The sequence below is a fragment of the Echeneis naucrates genome, chromosome 14, assembly GCF_900963305.1.
Source record: "Echeneis naucrates chromosome 14, fEcheNa1.1, whole genome shotgun sequence".
NCBI lineage: Eukaryota > Metazoa > Chordata > Actinopteri > Carangiformes > Echeneidae > Echeneis > Echeneis naucrates.
The window spans coordinates 8,573,366-8,587,442 of NC_042524.1; the positions used below are offsets into that span (position 1 = coordinate 8,573,366).

Sequence of the window (14,077 nt, forward strand, 5' to 3'; positions counted from 1 at the left end):
TGTTGTTTGTCAGCACCAGCTATGTGTTGACAACATGTGCGACAATGCATGTAGGTAAAAATAAAAAGACGGATGGGCCGAGATATTTTTTTATGTTATATATTAAAGGGCCACAGTAAACTATAATTAATCGTGCTGTTCAACATAAACAACCAATGGTTTCCATATATCGGTAATAGATATGACGATGAATATTGCGCTGATCAAGACATGTCAAATCCCGAGATTTAACATTCAGCTGTGATGAATGGAGCTTACCTGACGTCCACTGAGAAGTGGAGGGCTCTTGAAGAGCCTGATGGGCAGCACCTGGGGGACCAAGAGCTCAAAACAAGAGTCAGCAGCAACAGCAAAATAAGGGCAGAGAATATTTGCATGGGCCTCAGCCTCATACTCAGCTCTGCTGCTCATCGCACAAACACGTGTTTCTTATACGTGCAAGAAAGGAAATGAACAGGCTTCCCAACAGGGTAAAATGTACTGCCAAGAAGCATTGTTACAACAAAGATTTCATCTACCAAACAAACATGTCCTTACTTTTTGGACAAAGTTTAGGTAGAACACTTTGAAAGGGTTCTACCTAATAAAAGGTTTTATAAAAGGTTCTACCAGGAACCAAAAAGAGTTCTCCTATGGGGACAATCCCATGAGCCATATCTGGTTCAGTCTGTTGGATAAGATCACACAGCTTTGGCATCATGACTATTCACGATCACAAGTTTTAATGCTTTTAGTGGATATAGTACAGAAAGTTTTAACGAACCCAACTTTGCCCTCAAGATTTGATTTGTAAGTTACATTTGATAAAAATTTGAATGTAGCGTTGTAATGTTTTCCTCGTGGAGCTGTATGATCTCTCCAACAGCTACAAAAGCCGTGTGAAAACGATCAGCTGAGTTCAATTACAGTACAAAAGTCAGTGTATTATTGGATTTGTTGAGAGCTGAGAGACAGCGCCACAGCAGGACACCCTGAGCTGCTGTCCCTCACTGCAGGGATCACAAACTGAGGCCAACATCAGGCAGACAACTCCCTGCTCAAGTTTTACATGATGTCAGTGGAGATTAATGGACTCTGTAAAAAGTCTTTCCTCCTGGCTGAACTTTCAAAAAGCTGCACAGTAAGTTTCCACAGAAAAGAAGGGAAGACTTTCCCTGATCTGGTCTGCAGAGTAGGCTTGGCTTGTGTGACTTTTTTTTTTTTTTTTTAATGGACTGATACGGCATGCTGTCATGTGTACAAATACGTGAGGGCGTTATTCTCTTGCTTTGCCCATCTTAACCACACCGGAGAGTATCGTTTTGCTTTGGTGTCATATTGATTAAGGCGGAACAGCAGATCTGAGCCGCCCCCCCCCCCCCCCCCCCCCCCCCCTTTTTTTTTTCAACTTATATATTACAAGGAGCCACCATCACTCCCAGTGAGGGTCCCGTCAAAGACTCAGTGGGCGAAGTTTCCTCAAGTCATTTTAATACTTCGGGGGGAAGAAAGGAACACAGAACCAGAGTTTCAAGGAATCCAGACTGTTTTGATTTGAAGAGGGTCATGAAAGGAAAGGATGGCTCGTACGCGCTGGCCATGCCAAACAAATACCCAGAGAAAGCCGGAGATCCGGAGGAGCGGGGCCAGTGGGGGGCCAAAGCCGAGTTCATCCTGACGGTGATGGGCGCCATCATCGGACCGGGGAACATCTGGAGGTTCCCATACCTGTGCTACAGGAACGGCGGAGGTGAGGGGCTCCACAGATCCTGCTGTCAGCTGCCTCCCCAGGAACATGGGACTATTCCTGAGGATTGCTTTGTGATCTCTGAGCGTCACTTTTGGGATGTTGAGATGTAAAAACCGCATCTTTCTTGCAGGCGTGTTCTTCATCCCTTACATCGTGTTTATGTTTACATGCGGGATCCCCTTGTTCTTTCTTGAGACTGCCCTGGGGCAGTACACCAGTCAGGGAGGAATCACGTGCTGGAAGAAGGTTTGTCCACTTTTCCAAGGTAAGTTTGAAGGGACTCCTCCAAAACTTTGATTTTCCTTTGATGCGCAACGTGTCCGCGTGTTTTTCATTTCCCCTCAACGCTCAGAGTGAAGGTTACACAACGGGCTTGATTTTATGTAACTATGACATGAAGTGAATTCAAGTTAATGAAGTTGCTGAATTAATCAATTCTAACTGTAGATAATGATAATGTGATTATTGTTGCTGTTGGTAATGTAGGTAACCATATCAAAACTATCAATAATGTCTAACAATAGTCTCATGTCGTCATGTTTTTCAACGGCAACCCTGTAAACATTCATCTGACATGCAAGCACAGGCACATACACACCCTTTCATATTGTGTACACACAGAATATCCTGCCATCATTTAGGGACACTCAAATACATGTGAAGGTATTATAAAACAATTCAAATATTATATAAATATATATATTATTATATGATCATGTGTCACATATGAAGACTTCCTCCCCATGTTGAAGATTTATTAAAGTCTTTTCAGATGAAAAGTCGAGCTAGGGACAGGGGTGGGAAACTAACCTGGCACTATATCTGCATATGAGGAGGATAATAATAATGAAAAAAAAACCAAACAAACAACATGTGTTTTGCAGACACACTTGGCTACAATTTCAAATCAAAACTTTGCCAGGTGGTCTGTGTGTAAAAGTACAAATGAAAAAGGAAACCCTGTGGAAACTTCACTCGTGTCATACTCCTCTTTTTTCCAGGCATGGGCCTTGCCAGTCACTTAATCATTGCATTCAGTGCAACCTCTTATATCATTATCATGGCGTGGGCCTTCTTTTACCTGTTCTCCTCCTTCAGTGGGGAGTTACCCTGGGCCACATGTGGAAACTACTGGAACACAGGTATTCTGTCCATATCATGTTTACGACATGCTGTTGAGCTGACTTTTGGTAAATATCTCTAGAAAAAGTAAAATTCTTTTGTTTTTTTTTTGTGTAGGCATAATGGATGTGTGGATATACTGGAACAATAAGACTTTAAAGCCTCCTATTTCTCTTAATCTTTGAGATTCTTTCTGAACCTTCACTGGGGTCCACCTGTGTTAAATTCAACTGGCTGTGATTTGTAGTATATAGTAAATATATAAGGCACTGCGTATCAGAGCAAAGTGCCATGAGAGGAAAGGAACTACGCACAGAGCTTAGACAGACAGGATTGTGTTGGGCCACAAATACGGGGAAGGGTGCGGAAAACACCTGCTACATTTAAGATCCCCAAGAGGATGGTGGTCTCCATAATTCTTCAGCGGAAGACATTCGAAACAAATGGGACACTTCTCAAGGGCTCTGTGGTCTGAATGCGTAGCAATGCTTTCTGAAGGTGCGCATATGTCCTTCATTTGCTCTCAAAGTCGCACGACTATGAAAAAACAATAACTGTAGCCGGCTCAGCCTGCCAGATTGGCTCTTGGTACTGCGCATGCACATGACATTACACATGATCTCGCTAGTGATCTTTTTTTGAGCCATTACATGGGAAACATTAATTAAGGCTATGGTAACACAGAGGTCAGGTGATCTGACCACCCTCCTCCTGGTGCCAAACAGACTCAGCAGGTAGAAAATGTAAGTTTTTGGATTCCAGGTTGGAGATGACGGAGTTTAAAAATGTCTGAAGGTTTACTGTTCAGTCTGTAAATTAAAAAATAAGATTAAAGGAGCCTTGATGAACATCAGTACTGTCTGAGGCGCATGTCATGAGTTTAGATCAGTATTTATAGTCTTCACCAAGTTGTTCTTGTGAACAGGTTAGAGTCAGAGTGTCACTTATTGTGATCTACAGTAACATATATTTTAATAAATGTTGCCTTTGGTGTGTTCTTTCCCAGCTGTTTCCCGTTCTGTTGTTAGCTGCGTTCTATAAATGTAATTGAAAGCTACAGCTGTTTAGTAAGTTAAAGATGCAGCTTAAAGTGGTGATGAAGAAATATTTGGAGTGTACATATTCTTCTAAAAGTCTTTAAAAGGTATTGTAATTCACTTCAGAATTCCTGCATGTACACTGAATGAGTGTGTGTGTGCGTACCTGAAGCTGGCCCCCGTTCAGCATTGCTGCACTGTGTAGTCTCCCAAACTCAGCCTTAAAGGCACCAAACCAAAAACAAGTGCTGGATTGTGTTTTGAGGCTGGAGCTGTATCAACTTGTGTAGTTTGTTTGCTTCATTTTGTTGTTTGTTTGAAAATAGCACTCACTCATTCATCTTCTTCCGCTTATCCGTTTCTGGGTCGCAGGGGGTGTTGGAGCCAATCCCAGCTCACACTGGGTGATGGTGGGGTACACTCTGGATAGGTCACCAGTCCATCACAGGGCCAACACACAGAGACCAACAACCACTCACACTCAGACCTACAGACAATTTAGAGTCACCAGTTAACCTAAACGAGCATGTCTGTGAAGAAAGGCCCCAGGCCCTGGAACCGAACCCATGACCTTCTTGTTGTGGGGCAACATCACTTACCACTATGCTGACGTGCTGCCCTGCTCTGAAAATATGCAAATTACTAATAACCATATTCTTTGAAAACATGTCTACTTTCATTGACAGCATTTACTTGTTAAAAATACTTCATACTGTTACTTGTATCAATGTTTAAGTACATCAAAAAATCAAATATCAAATTACTTTTGATACTCAGGTACAGTAAATATCAGTTACTTTAAGACTTTCACCCAAGTATATAAGATAACTATAGTTTTACTCAAGTATGACTTTTGGGTACTTTATAGGAAACTGGTAACTGTACAAGCAAAAGCAGTACAAAACAAAACAAGACACGACCTGAAGAGCAGTATAAAGGTGGACATTAACAAGGTGAAGGGAGGACAGTCAATTAAATTAAGAAGAGGATAAAAATAATTTAAATTAAAATGAAGTAAGATAAAAGCAAGGGGACAGTAACAATAAAACAACTTGTCTGTAGAAATGAAGCAATTGAAGCAACTGAAGTGGACTTTTCTTTTTAAACTGATTGCAACATGCCAAGTAGAAGCTTGTATGTATTATGTACTGTAAGACATCTTGGATGAAATGTGAAACTCAGCATGTTTACATTCACCATGTCTCATTCTTTTATATCAGACTCCTGCTTTGACTTAAACCATCCAAATATGAGCCTCAGCGTGACATCCAGACTAAATACCACTCTTCCTGTTGTGGAGTTTTGGCAGTAAGTATATTCTTAATACAATTTTAAGTTATGGCAGTTTTTTTCATTTTGATTCCTGTTTTTCCTTTATCATTCCTCTGTTCCTATCATCCAGTCCCACACACTGGTTTTGTTTTAGCTGAATGGCAAAAGCACAGTCAATCCTTTAAGTGACTGAGGGAGTAATCACGTCACATGTACAGTACGTATGGCTAAAAGTCTAGTGTTTGTTTTTGATGTATATGTGCAGTGATTATGTCAGCTGACACCACAGTTGGCTTGGAGGTGATTCCCATTAAGATGGGCTGCATTCAGTCACCAACTCCGTTATATTTCAAAAACCCTTATTTGGAATTCAGCTGTATTAAAATACTGTATAAAATCCCTTACTAATGTTATCACAGAGCAGGAGATGGGCTGCAGATAACGGGAAACCAGTTTCTTCCTCCTTCCTTGTCACTCATCCACCACTACATCAGGAAATTGTCCTGTCTGAATGAATTCAGTTCACTTCCTTTTGTTTTTCATTCTAGTTTTGTGCCCCCTCTCTCACACACATTACTGACACCCCCCCCCCCTCTGACTAGGCGCCGGGTTTTGAAAATCTCCAGTGGTATTGAGGAAGTGGGCAGTCTGAGGTGGGAACTGGTCTTGTGTCTCATCCTGACGTGGATCATTTGCTACTTCTGTGTTTGGAAAGGCATTAAGTCCACAGGAAAGGTAAGCTTCTGAAACATTTCACAAGCTTCCTAAGTGTTTTTCATATTTTTGTTGTACCCCCAAGTGGATTTCTCTGTGCAGCAATAAAGCTATTTCTTTTATATCACCATCAATAAGTCAAATGTCCCACTAAATTATGAATGATAAAAGAAGCCCACTTTCTTTACGTTAGTGTCTCTGTGTAAATTGCTTACCATTGTAGAACTTGCCAAAGCTCCAGGTCTTTTGGAGCCCCACGCACCCACTCCCAAGACTGATTAAAGTACTTTCAGTCGGTGATGAGGTAATCTGGGGTACCATTTCATGATTTAAGTCCATGAAATTAATCAAAACTGGAGGAGATTTGGCATTACACATTGGGTTCTGGTATATTTTGCCTTAGCTATTTTGTTTGTTTTAAGAACAGTCATGATAACATAAACTGTTGAATCAAGTGAAAATCTTTTTAAAGTAAAAACAAGAATTCAGCAAGAAAAATATTATATATATATACACACATATATATATATATATATATATATATATATATATATATATATATATAAAAGATTTGATTTTTTTTAATCTAACACTCCATGACAATGTGTTTTTCTTTCAGGCAGCCTACTTCACAGCAACTTTTCCCTTCATTATGCTGTTGGTTTTGCTCATTCGTGGTGTTACCCTGCCTGGGGCAATTCATGGGATCATTTACTACCTCTACCCTGATATCTCTCGCCTCTCAGATCCCCAAGTAAGACCACACAGACTATAGCTACAGTACCACAGCCACAACATTGTTTCTACAACAACTCTCAAAAACACACACCCACATGTTGATCGTTCTCAGGTGTGGATGGACGCTGGCACTCAGGTCTTCTTTTCTTATGCTATTGGCCTTGGCTTTCTAACCTCACTCGGGAGTTATAACACTTACAACAATGACTGTTACAGGTAAATTCAATCCTAATCAGGTCTTAGCGTCTATGAATGCTTAAAATGTTTTAATGTCTGTTAGGTCTATTTATCTACTGCCTAACATTCCCTGTTGTTGTCTGTGTGTTTTGGAAAAAACTGGATTTATTTTCTTTTCAGGGACTGTTTCTACTTGTGTCTGCTGAACAGTGCCACCAGCATTGTGGCAGGCTTTGCCATTTTCTCTGTTTTGGGTTTCATGACATATGAACAAGGAGTGGATATTTCCGAAGTGGCAGAATCTGGTAGGTAACGGCTCAGTTAGGTAGAATGAGCAGTAGAGTCACATTTGTGATGGTTTTTCTGTGATTCTTTGTGGGGAGACTGGTGACACAGTCATATACTGCATCCTTAAGAGACACTACAATTTTACCCTTTGTGAAAACTATGCGAAACCTTGCACTGTGTCTTTTCTTGCTATCCCTTTAACGTCCTCACTTAAGAAGCTTTCTGGCAGAGTTGATCTTCTGTCATCTTTGGTTTTCCGCCTTTTAGTTCTTTATCCTTAACTTTGAACTTGAAGACTAAAACTCAATGAGAGCATGATTACTGCTGACGAGCAAGCAGGAGGAATGCAGAGCTCAAGACAAAAAGAGATAAATAAGAGGTGGCACGTCAAGGTATATTGTTCAGCTATATTGGATCAATGATGCCAATTTGGGGAAAAAAAGTGACTAAACTAAACCAACTAACAAACCCTAACATACAAATTTACAAGTACATTTACAGAGCCTTTAAACCTGCTTATCATTTATACGTATTAATTAGCAGTGCCATTGCGAGAATCTTAAGACCCCATTGTTGACATTTAGCTCAAAGTGCGGCTGTACAAAATCTCTTCATTGCTTTAGGGGTAGATTCAGGAGGGATAGCTAGCCATTGAGAGTGTGCCACTCCGCTAAAGTGAAAGTTTTAGCTGACACATTTCCTGTTCTCATATCCAGATATACTCTTTGTTTTTGTGCTTGTTGTAGGCCCAGGGTTGGCTTTCCTTGTCTACCCGCGGGCCGTAGCCATGATGCCTGCGCCTCAGGTGTGGTCAGTGTGTTTCTTCATCATGATTATTCTGCTGGGACTGGATAGTCAGGTATTAATAAAACCTGTCTCAATGAATGGATGAATGAAAGAAAGCTCAAACATCTGATTCTTTAACACTGTGCTCACTCTTTTCAGTTTATCGGTCTGGAGTGCCTGATGACATCACTGGTTGATCTGTTCCCAACTTACCTGCGTCAGGGCTGCAGACGTGAGCTTGTTCTGCTGGCTATCTGTTGTACGAGCTGTTTGCTGGGACTCTCCCTGGTCACTGAGGTTTGTGCAGTAGTATCCGTTCACCTCTCTCAGTGTTTGGTTCCTTATTATTCCTATGAAAAAGAACAGAAAGCAATATTGGAGGAATAAAATCATCATAGAAACTCAACATGTGATCTAAGCAGGTTAGTTCATTTCAGACCTGACATTTACTCTCACTGTGGCCGGGAAACATTTTCTTTCAAACCACTAAAAGAAAGGGGCCACATGAAGCTGAGAGCACCACCACAGTTGTCTGCGGGTCATGAGTTTACCGGTGATGAATGTTAATGCCAAATGAGAACAAAGTATAACGATAAGTAATGCGGCCTTCATCTGCAGGAAGTGTGTCCTTTTCCAAATAACCTGCCAGACTATACAAACCAAACACTGGCTCTAGAAAAAGCCTTTTGCAAAGTCCGACATCTCCGATAAACTGCATGCTGCTGCCACAGACAACAGCTTTTCTGCAGTTACACAAAATAGCTTGTTACATCTCGATTCATAATCTTTTATACAACAAACAGAGACATACATTGGATACATAACAGAAAGGAGTGGCGTAGCTGTCAAGATTTTCATCTCGCACAGGGCCTTTCCATTCAAACTGATTAACAATATATGATAAGAAAGTGAGTGGACGATTAATCCAAGACACTGCTCAAAGCAACATTATCATTGGAGGATCAGACTTCAAGACTATCTATCTGTAATCATTGAAGCTAAAAATATCTGGAAATTCTTTACTGATGGTGATGACGAGGATAATGTGGCCAAAGCATTTACTCATCGTTTTGGTTTGTGTTCCTTATTTATCTATTTATTTTAATTTAAACCACATTAAATCAAAGATTTAAATGATTATTTAAAAAAGAAAAAGCTTGGCGCTCAGGTCCATCTGAGCAGGATGCAGCATGAATGTATGAAACTGTCTTTGTAATAGCTGCTCACATTGAATGGAAGTGTTAAGACCATACTTATTTCTAGGGAGGGATGTACCTGCTCCAGCTGTTGGATCATCATGTCTGCAGTGGCACCACCCTTCTTCTCCTCTCCTTCTGTCAGTCTATCAGCATTGGCTGGGTCTATGGTAAGACACAGACTACTGCCAACCAAGCAGGTTTTCAGTGGGACCGGTGCTACTGTATTTATTTTTGGTACACTAAAGAATGTTCTGGTAGAAGTAACAGACCTTTTTGTTATCTTTTCATTTCCCTAAAGGTGCTGACCGTTTCTATGACAACATCACAGACATGATTGGTTACCGTCCATTCCCATTAATGAAATACTGCTGGCGCTACATCACCCCCCTCATCTGTTTTGTGAGTCTTTTCATTAACTGTTGTGTAATTCATTTGTTTTGTGGTCAGTGGTCGTTTTCAGACCTGGACTCATATGACGCCCAAACTCAACTACTTGTGCTCAAGTAAGGGTGCAAAATACTGATATATAGAACTAAAAAAAAAAAAAAGACATTTCTGACATCAGAATTGGCATGTATGTATAAACCACACAAACTCAGCAGCTGCAGCCATAAACACATGTATTAAGTAAAGAAAAAGGCAACAGAGCTGAATGTTTTTGGCCACATATATGCTGTAATGTGCTAAACTGTAACATTCAACTGAACATGTATTTACTTTGTGTCGTCTTATCACAGGGCACCTTCATCTTCTCTATTATCAAATACTCTCCACTGAAATTCAGTAACTCTTACGTTTATCCACTGTGGGCCAACATCTTGGGCTGGTTCATCGCCACGGTCTCCCTCTCCCTCATCCCACTGTTTGTGGTCTACAGAATAATGCAGGGAAAAGGCACTCTTCGACAAGTGAGCTCCAGCTTCTTATGTCTCTGAATTAGAAAAGTACATAGTACATGGTATTATAAAAGCACTAAGCAGGGGTTAAAGTGGGCTGGGACAAAGAGCGAGGCTCATCAGACATACACTCAGACAGGCTGCAGAGACTCCTCCTCTTGGCAGAGCTTTCAGACATCCTCTTTACCCAGAAAAACATATAAACATCTATATTATTAATGTGAGATTTATGGCAAAGATCATGTGATGTAGATGTTATTGAAAAAGGAGAAGGGAGAGCAAGAAATGCAGTCTGTCTTTTTCACACCAGGCCCGCCAAAGCCAACATCAACTCATGCTGTTTACTTAGTTTGTTCCAAAGCCCACAAAGCGGCGCTGGAATGCTCAGTATGCTATGAGATTATTTACATCGACTCTCTGATGTTGGTCCATAAAACACTGACGCTCTGAAAGATCATCAGCTCACAGTTGTTGGTAAAGTAAAGAAAATATACAGTAAGAGGTCAGCAGCAAGGGATACATTTATTAAAATAACTAAAATAAAATAAAGAAGTTAAGTTTTAAGAACTCTGCCTGAACATATACACGTTCATATAATCATGTTTGATCTTTGTTTCTGGCTCAAGGATTTCTGTTAATTGCGGCTCAGACCTCTACAATTTATTCTTGGTTATTTCTTAGAATTATACCATCACTCAGCATCAGACCATCAGTTTACTGATCTGAGGCTCCAAATAAAGTCTTGTGTTCAAAAAACACCATTGAAAGATGAATTTCTTCAGCAGTGCTGAGCTTTGGGCTGACAGCCAGAGAAACCCTGTGGAATTCAGAAAGTATTTGTCAGACCAACATTCTTAATTTAAAAAGTAAGTCCATTTTAAGAGGAATATTATTGGGTGACTTTGGATTAATAAGATAATAAACAGAAGCACAAGTCAAGACAGATAGGATACAAGTGCACGTGCACACACACACCTGCCTGATCACACAAAGTGATTAGCACCAGCCCAGTAAATCCCACATTAACCCCGGCTGCATTTGTCGATTTCACAGTTCCAACAAAGGGGCGCTGAAATGTTCAGCATGTGACGGCCTTGCTGATGTTAATCAGCAAGATTACCATCAGTTTGAACTTGTGGTACTGTATAGAATATAAATGTTTGCTGCAGTGAGACATTTATTAAGGAACTAAAACAAACTACAAGTTCAAAAAGTAATGCTGGATTTGTGAAAAAGTGGTCTGTGTCCAGTATCAAGTAGTCCTAAAGAGCTCTGACTGGCACAGCTGAAGGCATTTATATTTTCCTCTAAGGTGTTTTTGAAGTACAATTTGTTTTCTAGCTCAAAGATTTCTGGACAGGATTTCTCATAAAGTTCTCCACCTGAGCAGTTTTAGTGCAAAGTTTATATTACATGCTTATATTACTTGGAAAATACAACCTGCTAACTTAACTTGAACATCAGAAAGTATGGAGAGATGGGCCAACACTTTCATTTTAACAGTAGAATAAATACAGACTATCACTCACAGCATGTTTTAATCACTTAACAGGCGTATTACTGGGAAACACTGATGTATATTGTCCAGGTTGGGTGTTTTTTTTTAGGGTTCAGTTGACTTCAGTTATATTCATCTTTAGGTTTAATGTATGCAATTAACATACCGCACAGATGGAAAGGTAATATCACCATTTTTTACTTGGTCTGATAGTGTTAGCTACGCTGAATATGTTGACCTAATGAATTTCTATTCTGTTTTCTGTCTTGCCTTTCTTCAGCGTTTCCTTTTGCTCTGCCAGCCAATGGTCGACCTGCCATCAGATCACAAAGGTGGCCCTGCACTGGAAAACGGTGGCCCCAGTGCCCATACGGAGCTCAAACTTCTGTCCCTCACTGGGGAAATCACTCAGTGACCAGTCAGGTCATTCAGCTTAGAGGTCTACTGTGCATTTGTGCATGGTCACACTAATTGTTGACTCTCAAATGGCTTATTTGTACTTGTGAGAGTAAAGGACTAATGTATTCATTTGTATATTTCCAAAACAGTGTGCTTCTGTGCCTTTTTTTCTTCTGGACCCCTCTGGCATTCCTTTATAGACTTAATTTGATATGTATGTAGAATTAATGTCTGAAAAATGAAAGAAACAGCTTAAATTTTTGCATTTGAGACTTTGATTGAAGCTGAAGGATTTTTACTTTTAGTAAAATTTCAAAAGTTTTACTTTGAGGCAGTTATAATATGGGTGCTGGACTCACAATCGCAGTTGGTTTAACTTATATACTATTCTATATACTTTTATGAATTTTATTAACTTTATCTTTTACAAAAAACCCAATTTTGAAAATTGAGTTGTCAGACGTGTTTTCCAGAATATGGATTGTGTAAATAATTATACCTGTAGACCTTCTGATATACAATATAGATAGTTTATTAATCCTGAAGGAAATTTAAGAGATGCATGGCATATTCATAAAAGTATATAGAATAGTATATAAGAAAAGTAAAGTAGTAGTAAAATATATAAGTAATATCACAAAATGTCAGTTTCTTCATCAATGACAGGTTGTGTTTGAATTTGTATGTGCTTCTTTTCCGCCCTCTGCACAAAAAGCTCATGGGCATTACAGCACCAAATGTGTATTAGCATTCGTCAATGACCTTGACGACCAATAGGTGAACAACTTACTCATGACTCCTCAACCAGGTATAATGATTCCTAACTTTTCAGATCTGAAATGCTTATCACAAATGTGACATGTTTTTTCTTGCATGACACAAAGTGTGGTGATGTGAGATTGTGGCCAAATGCAGAGGACAAGGTTTTAAACTGGACGTACAGTTAGTCTATTAAAGTCTGTGACTGTAGTTTTTCTATGGCAATACTGGAAATTAGTTAGGATTCATTTTTTCCTATTATTATGCAAAATGGAGGAACATGAAAATACAGCCAAGTGAAGCCTTTTGCAGAATTCATTAATGGGATATATTGTATACTGTGTTGGAGCAAAAATTATACAATAAAGAAAGTGATCTTGTTTTTATAATGGATTTTTGTTTGAATCTGAAAAAATAAGTCTTTTTGAATACACCAGTGATCCATATTAAAGTGCAACTTTGTTATTAGTGATATTTTGGGGGCATTTGTGTCCATGGATGCTTGAAGTGTTTCAGTTGCATGACTGAAGTATGGATATGAGACTATGAGACTGGGAGGGTAGAGAACAAAAAACAAACAAACAAAAAAAAAAAAAAACCCCAAAACAAAACATCAGGACTTCATGAAAGTATGCATGAAGATTTGAATGATTTAAAAAAGTGTGTGTACGCTTTGAGGTTGTAAACATTTTGGCCAGTTTGGATGTTTCTACTGGGCTGCTGGGAACAGGAACAGGAGGGTGGGGGGGGGGGGGGTGGTTTGATAACTATGTTATCTGAAACGTATGTGCGTATGTGTAGAAGTAGGTTCAGGCTAGTCAACATAACATGAGCCTGGAGAATATGTGACCTCTGACCACCCAAGTACGGACATAGTTAAAATGATCTGGAGCAGGAATGTGGGGAGGTTGGAAAGGTGACAGAGAGCTTAAGTAGATACTGTAAAACATTCATCTTCAGACTATAAAAAGTGTATTAGTGGTGGTTCAATACTCTGAGATTACAGAGGACATTTGCCCTGCTGGGGCTTGAAGTCCACATCAAATAATGGAATCCTTGCACTTCTTTGGCCAGACATCAGACTAACAATGGGGAGCCAATGGTTTAATAAGATCATAGAAATCCAGATGGACAATAATACTTATGTACTATAGCCTTTTGTTATATTCCATTTGTTATTTTTGATGCATGAACCCCAACCAAGGACACAGACCAACGGTTCAAATGATCAACATCAGCTAAAAACTCGTACCAACACACTGGTTAGAGAAATAATGTTAAGAGTGGCGAGGGACCTGTGGAGGATACACCACGTGCAGCTTACTCTACCAAAAGAAATAACATACAGTATAACGTATATCAGATGACATTAAAAATAAATATAGTTCAGTGTGGAGCAACTCTAAACTCATCTGACCTTTTTCTGTTTCACTGCAACATTAAACGAGTTGGACTGACCAACA

General features: G+C 39.7%; 1 protein-coding gene across 1 annotated transcript; it reads left to right on the forward strand.

Annotated features, from left to right (window-relative positions):
* Positions 1-1,420: 1,420 nt before the first annotated feature.
* LOC115053787 (sodium- and chloride-dependent GABA transporter 2-like) lies at positions 1,421-12,982 on the forward strand. The gene is made up of 14 exons (XM_029518560.1): positions 1,421-1,729; positions 1,860-1,994; positions 2,731-2,871; positions 5,109-5,196; positions 5,763-5,895; positions 6,494-6,628; positions 6,725-6,828; positions 6,970-7,094; positions 7,824-7,936; positions 8,023-8,160; positions 9,127-9,229; positions 9,361-9,461; positions 9,800-9,970; positions 11,737-12,982. Exons 1-14 carry the CDS (start codon positions 1,546-1,548, stop codon positions 11,869-11,871), a joined length of 1,806 nt encoding a protein of 601 aa, XP_029374420.1. The 5' UTR covers positions 1,421-1,545; the 3' UTR covers positions 11,872-12,982.
* The last annotated feature ends 1,095 nt before the right edge of the window (positions 12,983-14,077 follow it).

Bases quoted from the DNA above. Each gene is read 5' to 3' on its own strand.
- LOC115053787 (XM_029518560.1), top strand. From the start codon at position 1,546: ATGAAAGGAAAGGATGGCTCGTACGCGCTGGCCATGCCAAACAAATAC. The intron at 1,995-2,730 runs GTAAGTTTGAAG...TCTTTTTTCCAG, and splicing joins GGTTTGTCCACTTTTCCAAG to GCATGGGCCTTGCCAGTCAC. The intron at 5,197-5,762 runs GTAAGTATATTC...CCCTCTGACTAG, and splicing joins CCTGTTGTGGAGTTTTGGCA to GCGCCGGGTTTTGAAAATCT.